This window comes from Hydractinia symbiolongicarpus, chromosome 1, assembly GCF_029227915.1.
Source record: "Hydractinia symbiolongicarpus strain clone_291-10 chromosome 1, HSymV2.1, whole genome shotgun sequence".
Lineage (NCBI taxonomy): Eukaryota > Metazoa > Cnidaria > Hydrozoa > Anthoathecata > Hydractiniidae > Hydractinia > Hydractinia symbiolongicarpus.
Genome location: NC_079875.1, coordinates 8,037,702 through 8,051,530, shown reverse-complemented (window position 1 = coordinate 8,051,530; position 13,829 = coordinate 8,037,702). Strand labels below are relative to the sequence as shown.

At 32.8% G+C, this 13,829-nt stretch overlaps 1 protein-coding gene across 1 annotated transcript; it reads left to right on the top strand.

Annotated features, from left to right (window-relative positions):
* Positions 1-2,296, top strand: LOC130615972 (degenerin mec-10-like). Its single transcript, XM_057436376.1, has 2 exons — positions 1-304; positions 640-2,296. Exon 2 carries the CDS (start codon positions 660-662, stop codon positions 1,857-1,859), a length of 1,200 nt encoding a protein of 399 aa, XP_057292359.1. The 5' UTR covers positions 1-304; positions 640-659; the 3' UTR covers positions 1,860-2,296.
* The last annotated feature ends 11,533 nt before the right edge of the window (positions 2,297-13,829 follow it).

Below are 13,829 nucleotides of genomic sequence, written 5' to 3'. Positions count from 1 at the left end.
AATTTCTTGAACAAAGTTATGTCCTAAGTTGTGCATTATGTCCTTTTATAAATTTCTGTATTAATATAGACCTTTTTATTCTGAATTATTAAAACTTGAAAAAATTGAGACTTTTCTCTGATGAACTATTTTGATGTTAAACTTTGTTAACAAATTTTAATGTTAAAAGGATTTAGATTTGTTTTGGAGGAAGAACAAAAAAGTGTGGCCATGGAGTGCTGGAACACGATTACTAGAGAATTCAACTTTCCTAGATTCAGATGAAGAGTCAATATATACTATACGCCACAAAACTGAACCGCAGGTAAACATAAATAATTAACAAACCTAAAAAACTAAAGTTCGTTCAGAAAATATTTTGCATTGTGAAGTTTAGATTTCGAAATGTAAAGATGTATTAAAAAAAAAATTCTTTTAGTATTACTGTGCAGGATTAAGTTTCAAATTGAATGGAGACAGAAAGTGAAAATATAAATAAAGAAAAAAATGTATCACAGACTGGTCCTAAAAATGCTTTATCATCATTTGCAACCACCACGACAGCTCACGGATTTTCTCAAATAACAATTCACAACAGCATTATCACAAGGCTATGTTGGGCCGTTTTAATAATCGCTTGCTACGTGATTTTATGTGTAGAAATTCATCGTTTGACGGAAATGTATTTACAGAAAGAAACTTCAAGCAAGGTGTTTTTGCAAGAAGAAAAGTCACTAAAGTTTCCTGAGGTTCTTATTTGCAATCTGAACCCAATTAAAGACAAAATGATCGAAAAGTTTTTACGACAAGGAAATGAAGCTCATGTAGAACTCTTTAAGAAGAATTGGTCAAGTCTGGAGTACCTTCATTACGCGTTAGTGCGAAAAATAGGACTTGATTCTTTTCAAAGTAACTACTCTAACAATATGAGAGTCAGATGTGACTGGATGGGCAAAAATTGTTCCTACCTTGCTGAGAATTACTTTGATATTTATCATGGCAACTGTATCAATCTTAACCTTGACAAATTGAACATTGAAGTGACAAATAAAGGACTGCATCAAAGTGCTAAACTCTCAATAGAAGCTCCCTACAGTTCTAAATTTCACGAGTATAACATCAGTCATTTTCGTGGTATTCAAATCCTTATCCAAGAAACTGAGACGTTGTATTATCCTTTTGCAGATGGGTACACCTTATCGGCTGGATTTAGACACAATATCGCCTTAAAGAAAAGCCTTATTAAAAGAATCGATCGTTTCGGTAACAACACTTGCATGAAAGAAAGCTGGGTAAAAGAAAAATCATTCAGTTTTGAACTTCCGGAATCATTGTTTTTTCACGATAAATTTTTTTGTCAAGAACTTTGCACCATAGATGATGAAGTTAAACAGTGCGGTTGTTCGAAGACGGCGGAAATTTTATTGGTAAATGCAAGTCTTCTTTGCAAAATAAACAATACATGCATACATAATGTCAACTATGACGCAAAATGCCTTCATCAATGTACTCCGCCCTGTTATGAAACAAATTACAATCTCGACATATCAAGTTACATAGCTAATGATTATCAATCAAGCAATTCGATGGACATTGTAAATTTACAAATTTTCTACCGAGATATGAGGACAGAAATTTGGGAAGAAACTCAAAAATTTGGTCTCTTGCATTATATCTGTGAAATTGGTGGTCTTCTTGGTTTGTTATCTGGTTATTCCGCTATTACCTTGTGTGAAGTTGCAGGTCTACTGTTTACTCTTTGTGGTTATTGTGCGGTTAATTGTAATAGAAAAACTCGTAAAACTAGTAATAATATGCAAACTGAGAAGATACCTGATGAGAGTATGCCTGATGAGAAGATACCTGATGAGTGTGAATAAAAACAATGTGAATAATTGTGACCACAACAGCACAAGTGCGAAAGAAAAGGGCAATCCCTAGAAATATATCATTGTATAATAATGAATGTGTTTCCCAAACTGAGTAAGTCTGTAAATATAGGACACAACGATAGGTAAACGTTAGTGTGTTAAAACGTAAATTAGTAAGGCTTTTTGTACGTTATAATAAACATGTTTGTTTATATTATTTGTGTATTGTTTATTTTTAATCTTACTTTACTCGTGCTGGGGACAAAATGCAAAATTTAGTTGATTTCGTTGGTGTGTAAAAAGATTTTTTTCAAAAATTACTTATTCTTCTATTTTTCTAAGATTTTCCATTTTCTAAAATATCTTATTAGAAAATATTTTCACTGCTAATAAAAAATATAGGTTCATATATCTTAAAAAGAGATGCTTGGACATCTGTTCAGCAAATGAATTTCCCATTAAAATAGTCGCAATTGTAGCATCGGCAACAGCATATTATCATTTTTTTTTTCTCAGTAAAGTCTAGAGCAGGCATAAGGACAAAGTTGATCTTTGCATCGGTGAGTAAATAATCAAACCTTTCATGATGTATTAAGCGAAAAGCAGCAGGCAGTATAAAAATATTTTTTCTGTAGCTATACCGATGTTATAATCCAGGGAAAGAAACAAATAAAGCAAAAATTTTTGGCCAACATTCAAAACGAAAAACATAAAATGAAAAAAAAATATCGCTTGGAATCAAGAGGTACAACAGTATGATAAAAAATTATTTTCAGACATTTTACACAGAGCCGCAGTCACGATTTTGATTTGCAGTTTGTGATTATCAGCACACTCTTAATCTACTGCTTAAGCTATTGGCTGTTTTAAATGAATATGAATAACTGCTTAGAACACAAAACAAAAATAGTAACTCATTAATGTTCTTAGTAAGTTAAAGTTCAATAACTAGTGTGAACCACGTTTCAAGTTTCATATTTCATTGCACTGAAAAATTGATCAATGCTTTTTCACTTTTTTTCTGTTCTACTAAATATTGAAAATTTTGAGTTAAGTTAAAAATTTGTGGGAAGAAAGACTAATTGTGATACGACATGCAGACATACAAAAATCTTTATCCATTCTACTATAAAAGATGTTTGGTAGAAGAAAGATACACCAAGAAAACCATGACACCCACACCTTTCGAACTGTATTACTTTTGTACTGTGAGAAGGAATTGTAGTTGGTGCTTTGCTTTGCATTAATAAAAAGCAAATGACAAACGAAATCATTACGTAGAATATAAATCTATTGAGATTACAATCTATATAGATTTACATAGGCTATAAAGCTATTTAAGAAAACGCTCCACAAAGTCAATTTCAAGAAAAAACACAAGAATTGTTTTACTCAAAGAAATCAATAATATTTTTATCATAAGTGATGCGATGAATGACAATGCAACACAGATAAAAAGGTTATGATAAAAAATTTATGTATTTCCCCAGCCTCTAAAAAAACTTTCCGTTACATATAAAACAATTAAACTTGTTAATAAGGTGATATCCTTATTAAGATATAGTGGTAGATAGACATGCTAAATATTATAACTAACTACTTTGTGTCTGGCATTGTTTTGTGCATGAATTCAAATAATTATTGTCGCAAAATTATTGGAGACATGCCTAAACGCAGTAGTTAACCTCCCAAAATGTTTTTATATTCCCTTGTTTTGTGAAAAATAACGTTCGCAAGGCAATTTTTGCCGTTTTAAGGCAAAAAAATTCTTTCCAAAAAAAATTTATTGCTATTTTTTCTCGGAAAAAAAATGTCTTGAGTTAAATTATCGTGATGCAAATTATTCTGTAGATAGGGTAATGGACAGTGGCTACCAACTATAGGAAGTAAATCTCCGTGGTAGTAACAGCTTGCTACTTCGCGAATATCTTTACTTTTTTGGTTGCAGCACACAAAACATAGTTTTTACAATTTTTTACTTTCTCAATTCATGAAAATAATTTGTCATATTTACCTTACTTTTTTGGAATTCGTTAAGTTTCAAATTGAATGGAGGTAGGAAGTGAAATTAAAAATAAAGAAAATAATGTATCACAGACTGGTCCAAAAAATGCTTTATCAGCATTTGCAACCACCACGACAGCTCACGGATTTTCTCAAAAAACAATTCACAACAGCATTATCACAAGGCTATGGTGGGCCGTTTTAATAATCGCTATGTGGTTTTATATGTAGAAATTCATCGTTTGACGGAAATGTATTTACAGAAAGAAACTTCAAGCAATGTGTTTTTGCAAAAAGAAACGTCACTAAAGTTTCCTGAGGTTCTTATTTGCAATCTGAACCCAATTAAAGACAAAATGATCGAAAAGTTTTTACGACAAGGAATTAAAGCTCATGTAGAACTCTTTAAGAAGTCTGGAGTACCTTCATTACGCGTTAGTACGAAAAATAGGACTTGATTCTTTTCAAAGTAACTACTCTAACAATATGAGAGTCACATGTGACTGGATGGACAAAAATTGTTCCTATCTTGCTGAGAATTACTTTGATATTTATCATGGGAACTGTATCAATCTTAACCTTGACAAATTGAACATTGAAGTGACAAATAAAGGACTGCATCAAAGTGCTAAACTCTCAATAGAAGCTCCTTACAGTTCTAAATTTCACGAGTATAACATCAGTCATTATCGTGGTATTCAAATCCTTATCCAAGAAACTGAGACGTTGTATTATCTTTTTGCAGATGGGTACACCTTATCTGTGAAATTGGTGGTCTTCTTAGATTTTTATCTGGTTATTCCGCTATTACCTTGTGTGAAGTTGCAGGTCTACTGTTTACACTTGGCTATTGGCTATTTTGTGATGAACTGTATTAAAAAAACTCGTAAAATTGATAATGATACACCAACTGAGAAGATATCTGACGAGGAGATATCTGGTGAGAAGATGGCTGATGAAAAGATAGCTGGCGATAGTATGCATAATGGAAATATGATGTACTGTTATGAAATAGCTGAAAAAATAGTTAATAATCGCCTTGATAAGGTCGAAATAGTTAATCATAATAAGGTCAACGATGGTAAACTTAATATTAATGACACAAAAAATATTGCGTGGCGAAACTGAGAGTCCAAGAACTGGACGACTCTGTAAGTAAAGGGCCACAATAATAGGTGAAGGTGTCTTGTAATGTTTGAGATTTTAAATTAATGCTCAAAATGTTTTATTGTTTCATTGCATGTTTAATTATATTTTCCGCTATGTTATTCGTAATATTTTTTTCAGGAACTTTTATAGGACGTCTGGAGAGAAAAAAGGCAAGTTTTAAAGTTTCGTGGGTTGTAAACAAAGCCACTGTTTATTTAATGATTTTCTCAAAGGTTTTGATTCAAACAGTTAACAAGACAAAAATTAAACGTGTCACGAAATCCAACTGGTGGTTAGAATTTAATTACATTTTTGGAACAAATTTTTTTTTGTTCACTTCTTAAAGTATGTCAAAGATTTTTTTTTTCTCAAAAGATTTTATTAGAAAGCAGTGGGGTGTTATGAAACGTGACAGTATCTTGTATACTTTATCAAATGCTACTATAACACTATGGAAGTACTATTATAAAAGCATCACGAAAACAGGAAACTTTTGTACAATGCCATAAGTACTTTTGTTAATATCATTTGATCACTTCCAAAACCAGCTTTATATTTTACAACGAAGCAAAACACACTCTTTTTAAGTGCAAGGGTGAAAACACAGCAGAATTATTTTGTATGTATTCTATATAGTATATTAATTTTCGTTAGGACTATCCCTAGAACTCTAAACTCACAACACAACTTTGTGTCATCAAAGGGAATCATTTTATTAAATTTCGACGTGATCAACCTGATTTTACTTTTAATTACGGATTTTATCCGAAAAATGGAGAAAATAGCATTTCATTGGCTCACCAATAAAAAATTTTTCCTCTTTAAGTCAAACAATTTGTTATATATTTGTGTTTTCTAATGAATATTGAATAAAATGAAAGCAAAAACAGGTGTTTCGTGACGAGAATCTTGCTAAAAAATAAGAAAAATGCTAAAAAAGGTTCAAAATCTGCCATTTTTTAAAAAAATCTTCAAATCACCATATTTTTAAAACTACACTAAATTAAAGCTTCATTTTTGGCCAAATGACTCATACATACATTATGCAGGTCCTGTACTAAAATGGTTATGTAAGTCAACCGGATTTTGAAATTTTTATTTTTTTCAGTCCAAAAGTTGAATTTTGGGGGGTAGTCTAAAAAAGTTGTAACTAAAATCAGAGTAGCACTGTAAATATAATCCTTTTTTGGTTGTATTTTAGTACAGGACCTAGATCATGGAGTATTGAAAAAGTCATGAAAATTTGAAGTAAAAAGCTCAAGGCATTCAAAAGTTAGCTTCGTTCAAATTTAGTAAAGTATGCAAAAATGTACAAATGCGATAATAAGCAAGATAAAAAAAAATTGTCCAAAATACATCAAAAGTTGCCAGATTTATAAGATTCCCCTCCTTCAAGTTCTTTCTCTTTGTCCGCCCAACCTTTTCTAATAGCTCTCAATTTTCTTCTTCTATTTTTAACCTTTAAAGTGTCCTTTCTAGCCATATTCGACAAGCGAGCTTTATCCTTACGAGATGACGACAAAATGGTTTTAGCGCCAATCTCAAGATTCAAAAAATTCAAGACTCTTTTAACACCAGCTGTTCCCTCATTAAAATGCAATACGGCAGAATTGACTTCCATTTCGAAAGAAGATTTATGTAAGAATATATTTTTGGGACACCTTGACCAAATTACATTATTAAGACTCTCATTAGCGTTCTGTGTCTTTCCATGGGTACACCTTTTTAAAATTTTATCATCGCTTAATTCCTCAAAGTCTTTCCTTACAATATCGTATATCCAAATTGGCAAGTTTACTTTTGGTCTGTAGGAATTGTCAACTGATGCTCCTTCTGACTTTTTCCACTTACACCAGCTATTAGGACCAGTTGGGCAAAGTATGTGACGACGAGTTGTGTCAGGGAAATCAGTACAATGGTACAAAACTGCTCGAATGTTTTTTTTCATTTGGTACACTTTTTCTTTATCATTTAACGACTTTAAAGCTGATGTTTGATGTATGGCCATACCAAAATAATTTTGCATGGCATTAACTGCAACTTCAGTTAGTTTGCCATGGCCTGTCAGCTTCATCCCATTATGTTTTTCCTTGCGTCGGTTGCGTAGTCTGGTTCCAATACGTTTTTGTATATGACCAACACACTCTAGTTTCTCGGGTTCTATGCCATATGCTTCATATGGTTTGGTAGCAACAACATTACCATACGACAAAGAGTCACCATCTCCCAAATAATATTTATAAATTAGATCGTTTTTTCAACAAAGCGGTTGAAAATCTTTACTGCCCCAGAACCTTCCATTGCACTTGATGATGTTGTATGGTTTAAGGAGCAAATGTGGTTGGCTTTCCATGCCTGATAACCAGGCTTACTTTCATTCTTATGCCACATTTGGCAGCCTCTGCATAATTGCTGAAAACTTCAAAATCTAAACACTTTCCGTCGATGATTGTAGCAACTACACCGTTAAGCGAGACATGGCCCCGTTTCTGCCAGGCACCATCAGTTGAAACGGTAATAAGTTTCTTGCCTGAAGCATTGTCTTCCTCTTTGGCTTCCTCTTTAACTTTCATGGCTGCTTCTTTTGTTAATTGTTCAGCAGAGAAAGCATAAGCTTCCTAAATAATAGTGTTGGCATTTTGAGACGCATTTATGCTCATACAAGACATATTAGCCATTCTAGAAAAATCGGTCATCGCTCGATGTCCTTTACCGATTTCTCGAAAAGCTATGACCATCTTTAAATTGACATCAAAGAAAATTCTTCCTTGCTTGTTCTTTTTCTTATCTACTACAACTTCTTTAGAAGTAAAAGTACTGCATACAAAGGTACATCTAGTACTAGAGCATTTAAAATATAGTTTATGTGAAAATCCTCGGCGCTTGTTCTCTTCGTCGGTGAATATCAAACCACTATCACATTCTGGACAACTTGATACATTTTCAATCAGTTTCTTTAAGATGGAAAAGTTTATCAAAATGTTGTAGTTATCACTATCAATTGAATCATCAGTTTCTTGAACAAATACTTTGCTACTGCTTACAGTTTGAGGTACAGAATTATTTTCCAGGACATTAACATTGTTGTTGTTAGGTGTACTACTACTGTCAGCCTCTTGCTTCTTATGATACCTGTTGCCACGAAAATCTCTTTTTCTCTTTATATAACCTTTATTTTTATTACTACCCATTATTTATTCTATTCTTGCAAGAAAATATGAACAAAATAAACAGTTTTAAATATAGAATGCAAGGTCTTTAAAATACAAATTTCCTCCTTATCACTTCACTCAAACTCCGTTTGTTTATGCCTGAAAATCATCCAAGATGGCCCCCGAATAAAGTTTAAACTAAGCTGGCCTATTAGTCGAAAGCGTGGTTAACCAAGCTGGTCAAAAATACTAAAATTGGAAGTACTAAAAGCCCTACAAAGGGACCAAATCACCGTTGCTAAGGACCGTTGCCAGGGGGACATTCACTGGTAATGGGCTAATTCCTGAAAAACTATACCAGATATCAAAAATTGGTTTTCAGAATCGTTTTCAGGGATATTTGTTTACTTTAAATCAATTGAAATCTCAAAATCGAATGTTTGACCAAAATCGGGCTTTTTTTATTGGTGAGCCACCAACTTTTTACGCGAAGTATGTAAAAAACCAAAAGATATGTTAAATTACTTTCATTTAAAACTTTACACGGAATATAAAAACTCGTTCTAGTAGAACTAAAAGTAATATATATATAAGAGATATGTAATGGAGTTGAAACAGCGCGACACATTTCCTCCCCAAAGGTTTATTACAATAACTTCTGCCACATAACAAAACAATAAATCTTTCAGTTTAAGGTCAAGTATTTGTGAGCATTAGTAAAGCCTAAGCAGCCATATTTATGATCCTTCACCTAGGAAAAGTGAAATCTACGAGCTATCAAACAAAAAATCTTCTTTTTGGAATAGTAACCAATGTAATCCTCAGTCGACACTCAGTTATAAAGGTTATCGTATTTTTTTACAAAAACAAGCAACCACTTGATGGGATGATGTGATCTTACTAGATCTTATCTCAAACAACTTTTTGACTAACGGATAATTGAGTAAAAAGTTCAACTACAATTTTACTGGATTTACATTCAGTGCAATTTATTTATTTTTCTTCCGCTTCGTGTGACATCTCAATCTCGTCTATCACTGCTTTAGTTCAAACATCACTTCGCTTTGTGATTATTTTAAGAAAGTACTGAGCTTATTCTTTTTTTGTAACTATTCTTTTTAATTTTTAGTTAAAAGTTTTTTCTCCAACTTGTTCTAAAGAATTTTTTTAACACAATTTAAAATTGAATATTAAATTTGATGATTAACAAAAAACAAACAGATCAAAACATCTGATCAAGAGAATGGTTAGAATTTTAGGTTGAAAACAAAAATGGAGTTTGCACAAGTACTGGTATTATTTCTGTTTTCGCTTGGAGTTATCTTTCATTCATTTGGAATCTATCTATTACATCAAACGAAAAAATCTTCACTCAATAAAAATCAATGGTTGTATTTGTTGAATTTAAGCGTCGCTGAACTTGTCTTATGCGCTACAGGCGTTGCTAGAAGATTTTTCAAATTCATGCATTATAAGGAAATAGCAATGGATATCACAGTGTATCAATGGACGGGCTGTTTTCTTGCTTATTGTTTAGCTATGATATCACTGACCGTTGATCGATTCTTTGCTGTGTATTTCAATATCCGTTACCCACTTTACTGTACTGAAAAGAAAACAAATATATTTATTTTTTGCATGTGGGTTTTATCAGTTTTATTTGCAGTTGTAACGACAAAGACATTATCAAATAAACAGATATTACATTTCACCACCGTGTATTTCTTTCCAGTATGTGAAGCAGCATTTCTTTTGACTGCTATTTTCACGTACGTCTATTTCTACAAGAAGATGCGTCAAAACAGGACACGACATTCTGTGGCTGTTTCATCTGTTACCGCTGGCATATCTGAAGGAGGAAATCGAATACAAAAACGAAGAAACAATGGATTATATATTCCAACTTTAATCATCATCTCATATGTTTTCTTTATGATACTGCCAGATCAAGTGTACTTTGTAGCAGCTGTTTTTGATTTGAGAATCTCAAGTGTGATTACAAATATCATGGGCGCTGGATATGCATTGGGAATTATATTAGACGCTATTATTTATGTTTTTTTATGTTCACAAGTCAGAAGCGTCTGCATTAGAAGTGTGAAAAGATGGTTCAACAAATCATAAGTATAAAGTAACATCTGTTACAGGTTTATTAAGGAACTCGATTTTTTTTTAACTATCAATGTTCTGTGATGCTGTTGAAAGTGTTGTCAAACCCTGACAGTGACCAGGACTCTATCTAAAATAAAGACACGTATATCTCAGTAGAACAAGCCTACTATGCATGAGCCCACATAAATACTGTATATAAACTCTGGTTTGCTTGTTTTCGAAAGGTTTGCTAGTTGAGAGAGAACTACATCCTCTTTATTTTGGATATTTTGGATATTCTTTAACGTACTGTACACTTTCTAAAATTCGACTTCTCATTATTCGAACATCTCCTTCATTTGAACAATTTCACCGTAAAAATTTCGAAAGAAACTATAATAAGTCACTTCCTGTTATACGAACCTCTATAATTCGAGCATCTCCATGTTTGGGACGATTTTCCTGTCCATCGGCGTTTATTTATCTATTTATCATCGTTAAAAGGTTAGTTGTGTATACCGAGTAGATTGTTTTTCAACATAGATTAAAGTGATGAATTACATCAGAGATTCTTTAAAACATCTAAATATTAGTATGGATAAAGAGGAATTGTCAGAAAAAAAGCAAAGTGTAATCACAAGTTATTTTAAAGGAATAAATGTTAAAGCTTAAGTACAGCAGAATGTATTATTGTTTGTTTAGAATCACTCCCGTTTAAGTAGAGTCCTAAATAATAGGTTTAAATGGAAAGTTGCTTGCCAGAAATTAAAAAAAAATCAAATTATATCAACCCTCCGTAATTAATCTAAATTTTGCAATAGAACGCATTTACCTCACTAAAGCAAGCCGCAGAATGACGTAAGCAATACAACTTAAAACTGATGAGATTTTGAGACTAGGCTAAACGTGACTCACAAAAAGAGACAGTTAAAGTTGCTAAAATTGAATATTTATATCTATCTGTTTTTACTGAATAACACTTGAAAAGAAATTCTAAACCACATGTATTTGTAAACACCTGTGATCGCGTAATATTTGATAAAAAAAATATAAAATCAATTTAAAATTTTGTTCTTGATGATTCCTCCAGATGAACACCTAGTTCTTTCTTACATGGCAAGATTATTAGCTATTTTTTCAGGGTTTTTCGAACATACTATGACCGGGGGAGGGCGAAATCCGCCCTCCCCCCTAATAACTTTTCATAGGGTGGTCCAAATTGAATCAAACTTATTTTAACATATTTTCCGGTTTTTAAGTGAATCGCATAAAAAAGAGCCAAAATTTGCCCAAAAGTTCGTTTTTTCACGATTTTCGGGTAAAATCCGACAAAATCGGGTTCTTACCTTCCAGAGTCCCGTGATTTTACCCTCTAGAGTCCCGGAACTCAAAGCATAGGACGCGCATGATAATTATCAGTAGTAGTAAGGGTTTTTAATATAGTTCTGTAGTAACTGAGATGTCATTTAAAACGTTACTGATGGACAGAGATGCTTTACCTTTTCAAAAAATGTACGGTCGAGTACATTCCCTATGTCTAGAAGGTGGCTTCCACTTTTTTACTGTAACTTTGAAATACAATTTTTTTAATAAAGAACAAACTATTAGAATATAAGGCATTCCATAAAGTTCTACGCATTGTAATGAAAAAACTTTGATAAGAAATCTTAAATTGTGTTTATGGCACATGACTTGTTATTTTCAAGAAGTTAATAACATGTTTTTAAGACTTAAGCGCAGTTTTGTAACTGAACTAGATAATTAAAAATGACGGAAACTTCACAAAATCAGTTACTATCGTTGGATTAGCAGGTGACGCTAATTTAAACAATACTCTATTTTGAATTATAGAAAGACAAGACAGTCTGTACTTTCAGCTTTGACCACTTGTAGAAATTTCCTATATTCCGTAAGGTCTTTTCTATCTATTGTAAATTCAAATTAGGTTACGTTAAAAACAGAAAAATATATAAAAGTCATGACGTATGTACCATGACAGACACAGGAGTGTATATTCTCCAGTTTGACGCTGCCTAATTTTTCGGTATAAATTTTCGCGCAGAATAAATTTCGCGGATTTCTCGGATTTTGGTCTCATCAATAGAATGCCAATGAAACCATATAAATCTGGACACTAATAGCATAAAACTTAGATTTCTAGTGAACATAATCATGGTGCTATGTTTGGTGGTCTTGCTTACACACAAGTAAACTGTAAAAGGATTGTTGATAGATTGGTAGTTTAAACTACTTTAGGAAATTGAATGAATTAATCCGGGCATGCCATGTTCTAATGTCTCACAATACGTTCTCAGGTTTTTTGAGAATATGAGAAGGACACCTCGCCAATTATCGCTTCGTTTACAACGCTATAACGCAAAATGCTTAAAAGTTTTCCTCTAGCGCGTGCTCACTGTGACAAAAGAGAATCATTACATGTTGCGATTACGCATCGATAAAAGCAATTTTGGGATGCATTAAGCTAACGTTATAGTTAGTGCTAAAAATGTGGTTAAGTGAAGGCAACTTTAACAGACAAGCTCTTGCCAAGATAAAATATTAAGGTTGACTGTTTATCGGAATGCCGTAGTTTTGTGATAACATCTTTCCTCCCCTCACCTCACTCCTCTCTTCATAAATAAAGAAAATTCATTCTTTCACTGTGTCATGAAACGGGAAACCGGAGCGGTCAGGTCATGCTCTCACTTGTTGTGTCATTTTTTAGTTTTATTAATTTGAGAAGAAGTGTTAATGCAACTTTAAATCACAATGAAACTACTTTATATCCAATGTCGGTTGCAGGTGAATATAAAAACTCCTGTGAAACTTTATAGAAATATGCTTTTTTGTTTACTTTTAATTGTGAGTGGAGATGTAGAGCCATGTCATGGCCCTTACTGTTGTCAAGAGTTGGAAGATATATGTAACATATATCTAATATGTAACAAGTTCCGGGTTTCATCGAATATACTATGACCCCCCTCAATAACTTTTCATAGGGTTGTTCAAATTGAATCAAACTTGGCACACTTATAGTACGTCATAAAAGGAACAAAAGGCAGCAATGAATTTTTGCTTGCGTCAGCACATTCTCTGTGACGTCATCAGAAGCTTGAAATTTGTTAAAAATGCCACTATTTGCTTGAAATTTAATTACTTTTGTTCCAGAGCGATTTTTTGTATTCTGTTTGAAGTTTCTGAAAGCTAAATAAAAGTTACATATTTTCCGGTTTCCGGGAAAACGGATTAATCACGTGTCCAAATATGCAAAATGATTCTTCTTAATAAAACAAAGTTGAGTTGCAAGTTTGAAGTTCTAAAGATAATCTTAACAGGAGTTATTGAATTTTCCCCATGATAAGGATTTCATAGAGATTTTTAGGGGTAGTTTCGAGTAATGGCCAATATCAAGGCCTCTGAAAAGTATAGGACCTAACAATTTGGCATGCAGGTGTCTAATAGATAAATATTGAAACTCAGTAAGTTTCATAGCCATATAACATAGCAATAACGGAGTTCTTAAAATAAAACCGTCAGGGGCGGTGGAATCCGCCCCCACCGACCGAATAGGGTTAAAGGAATG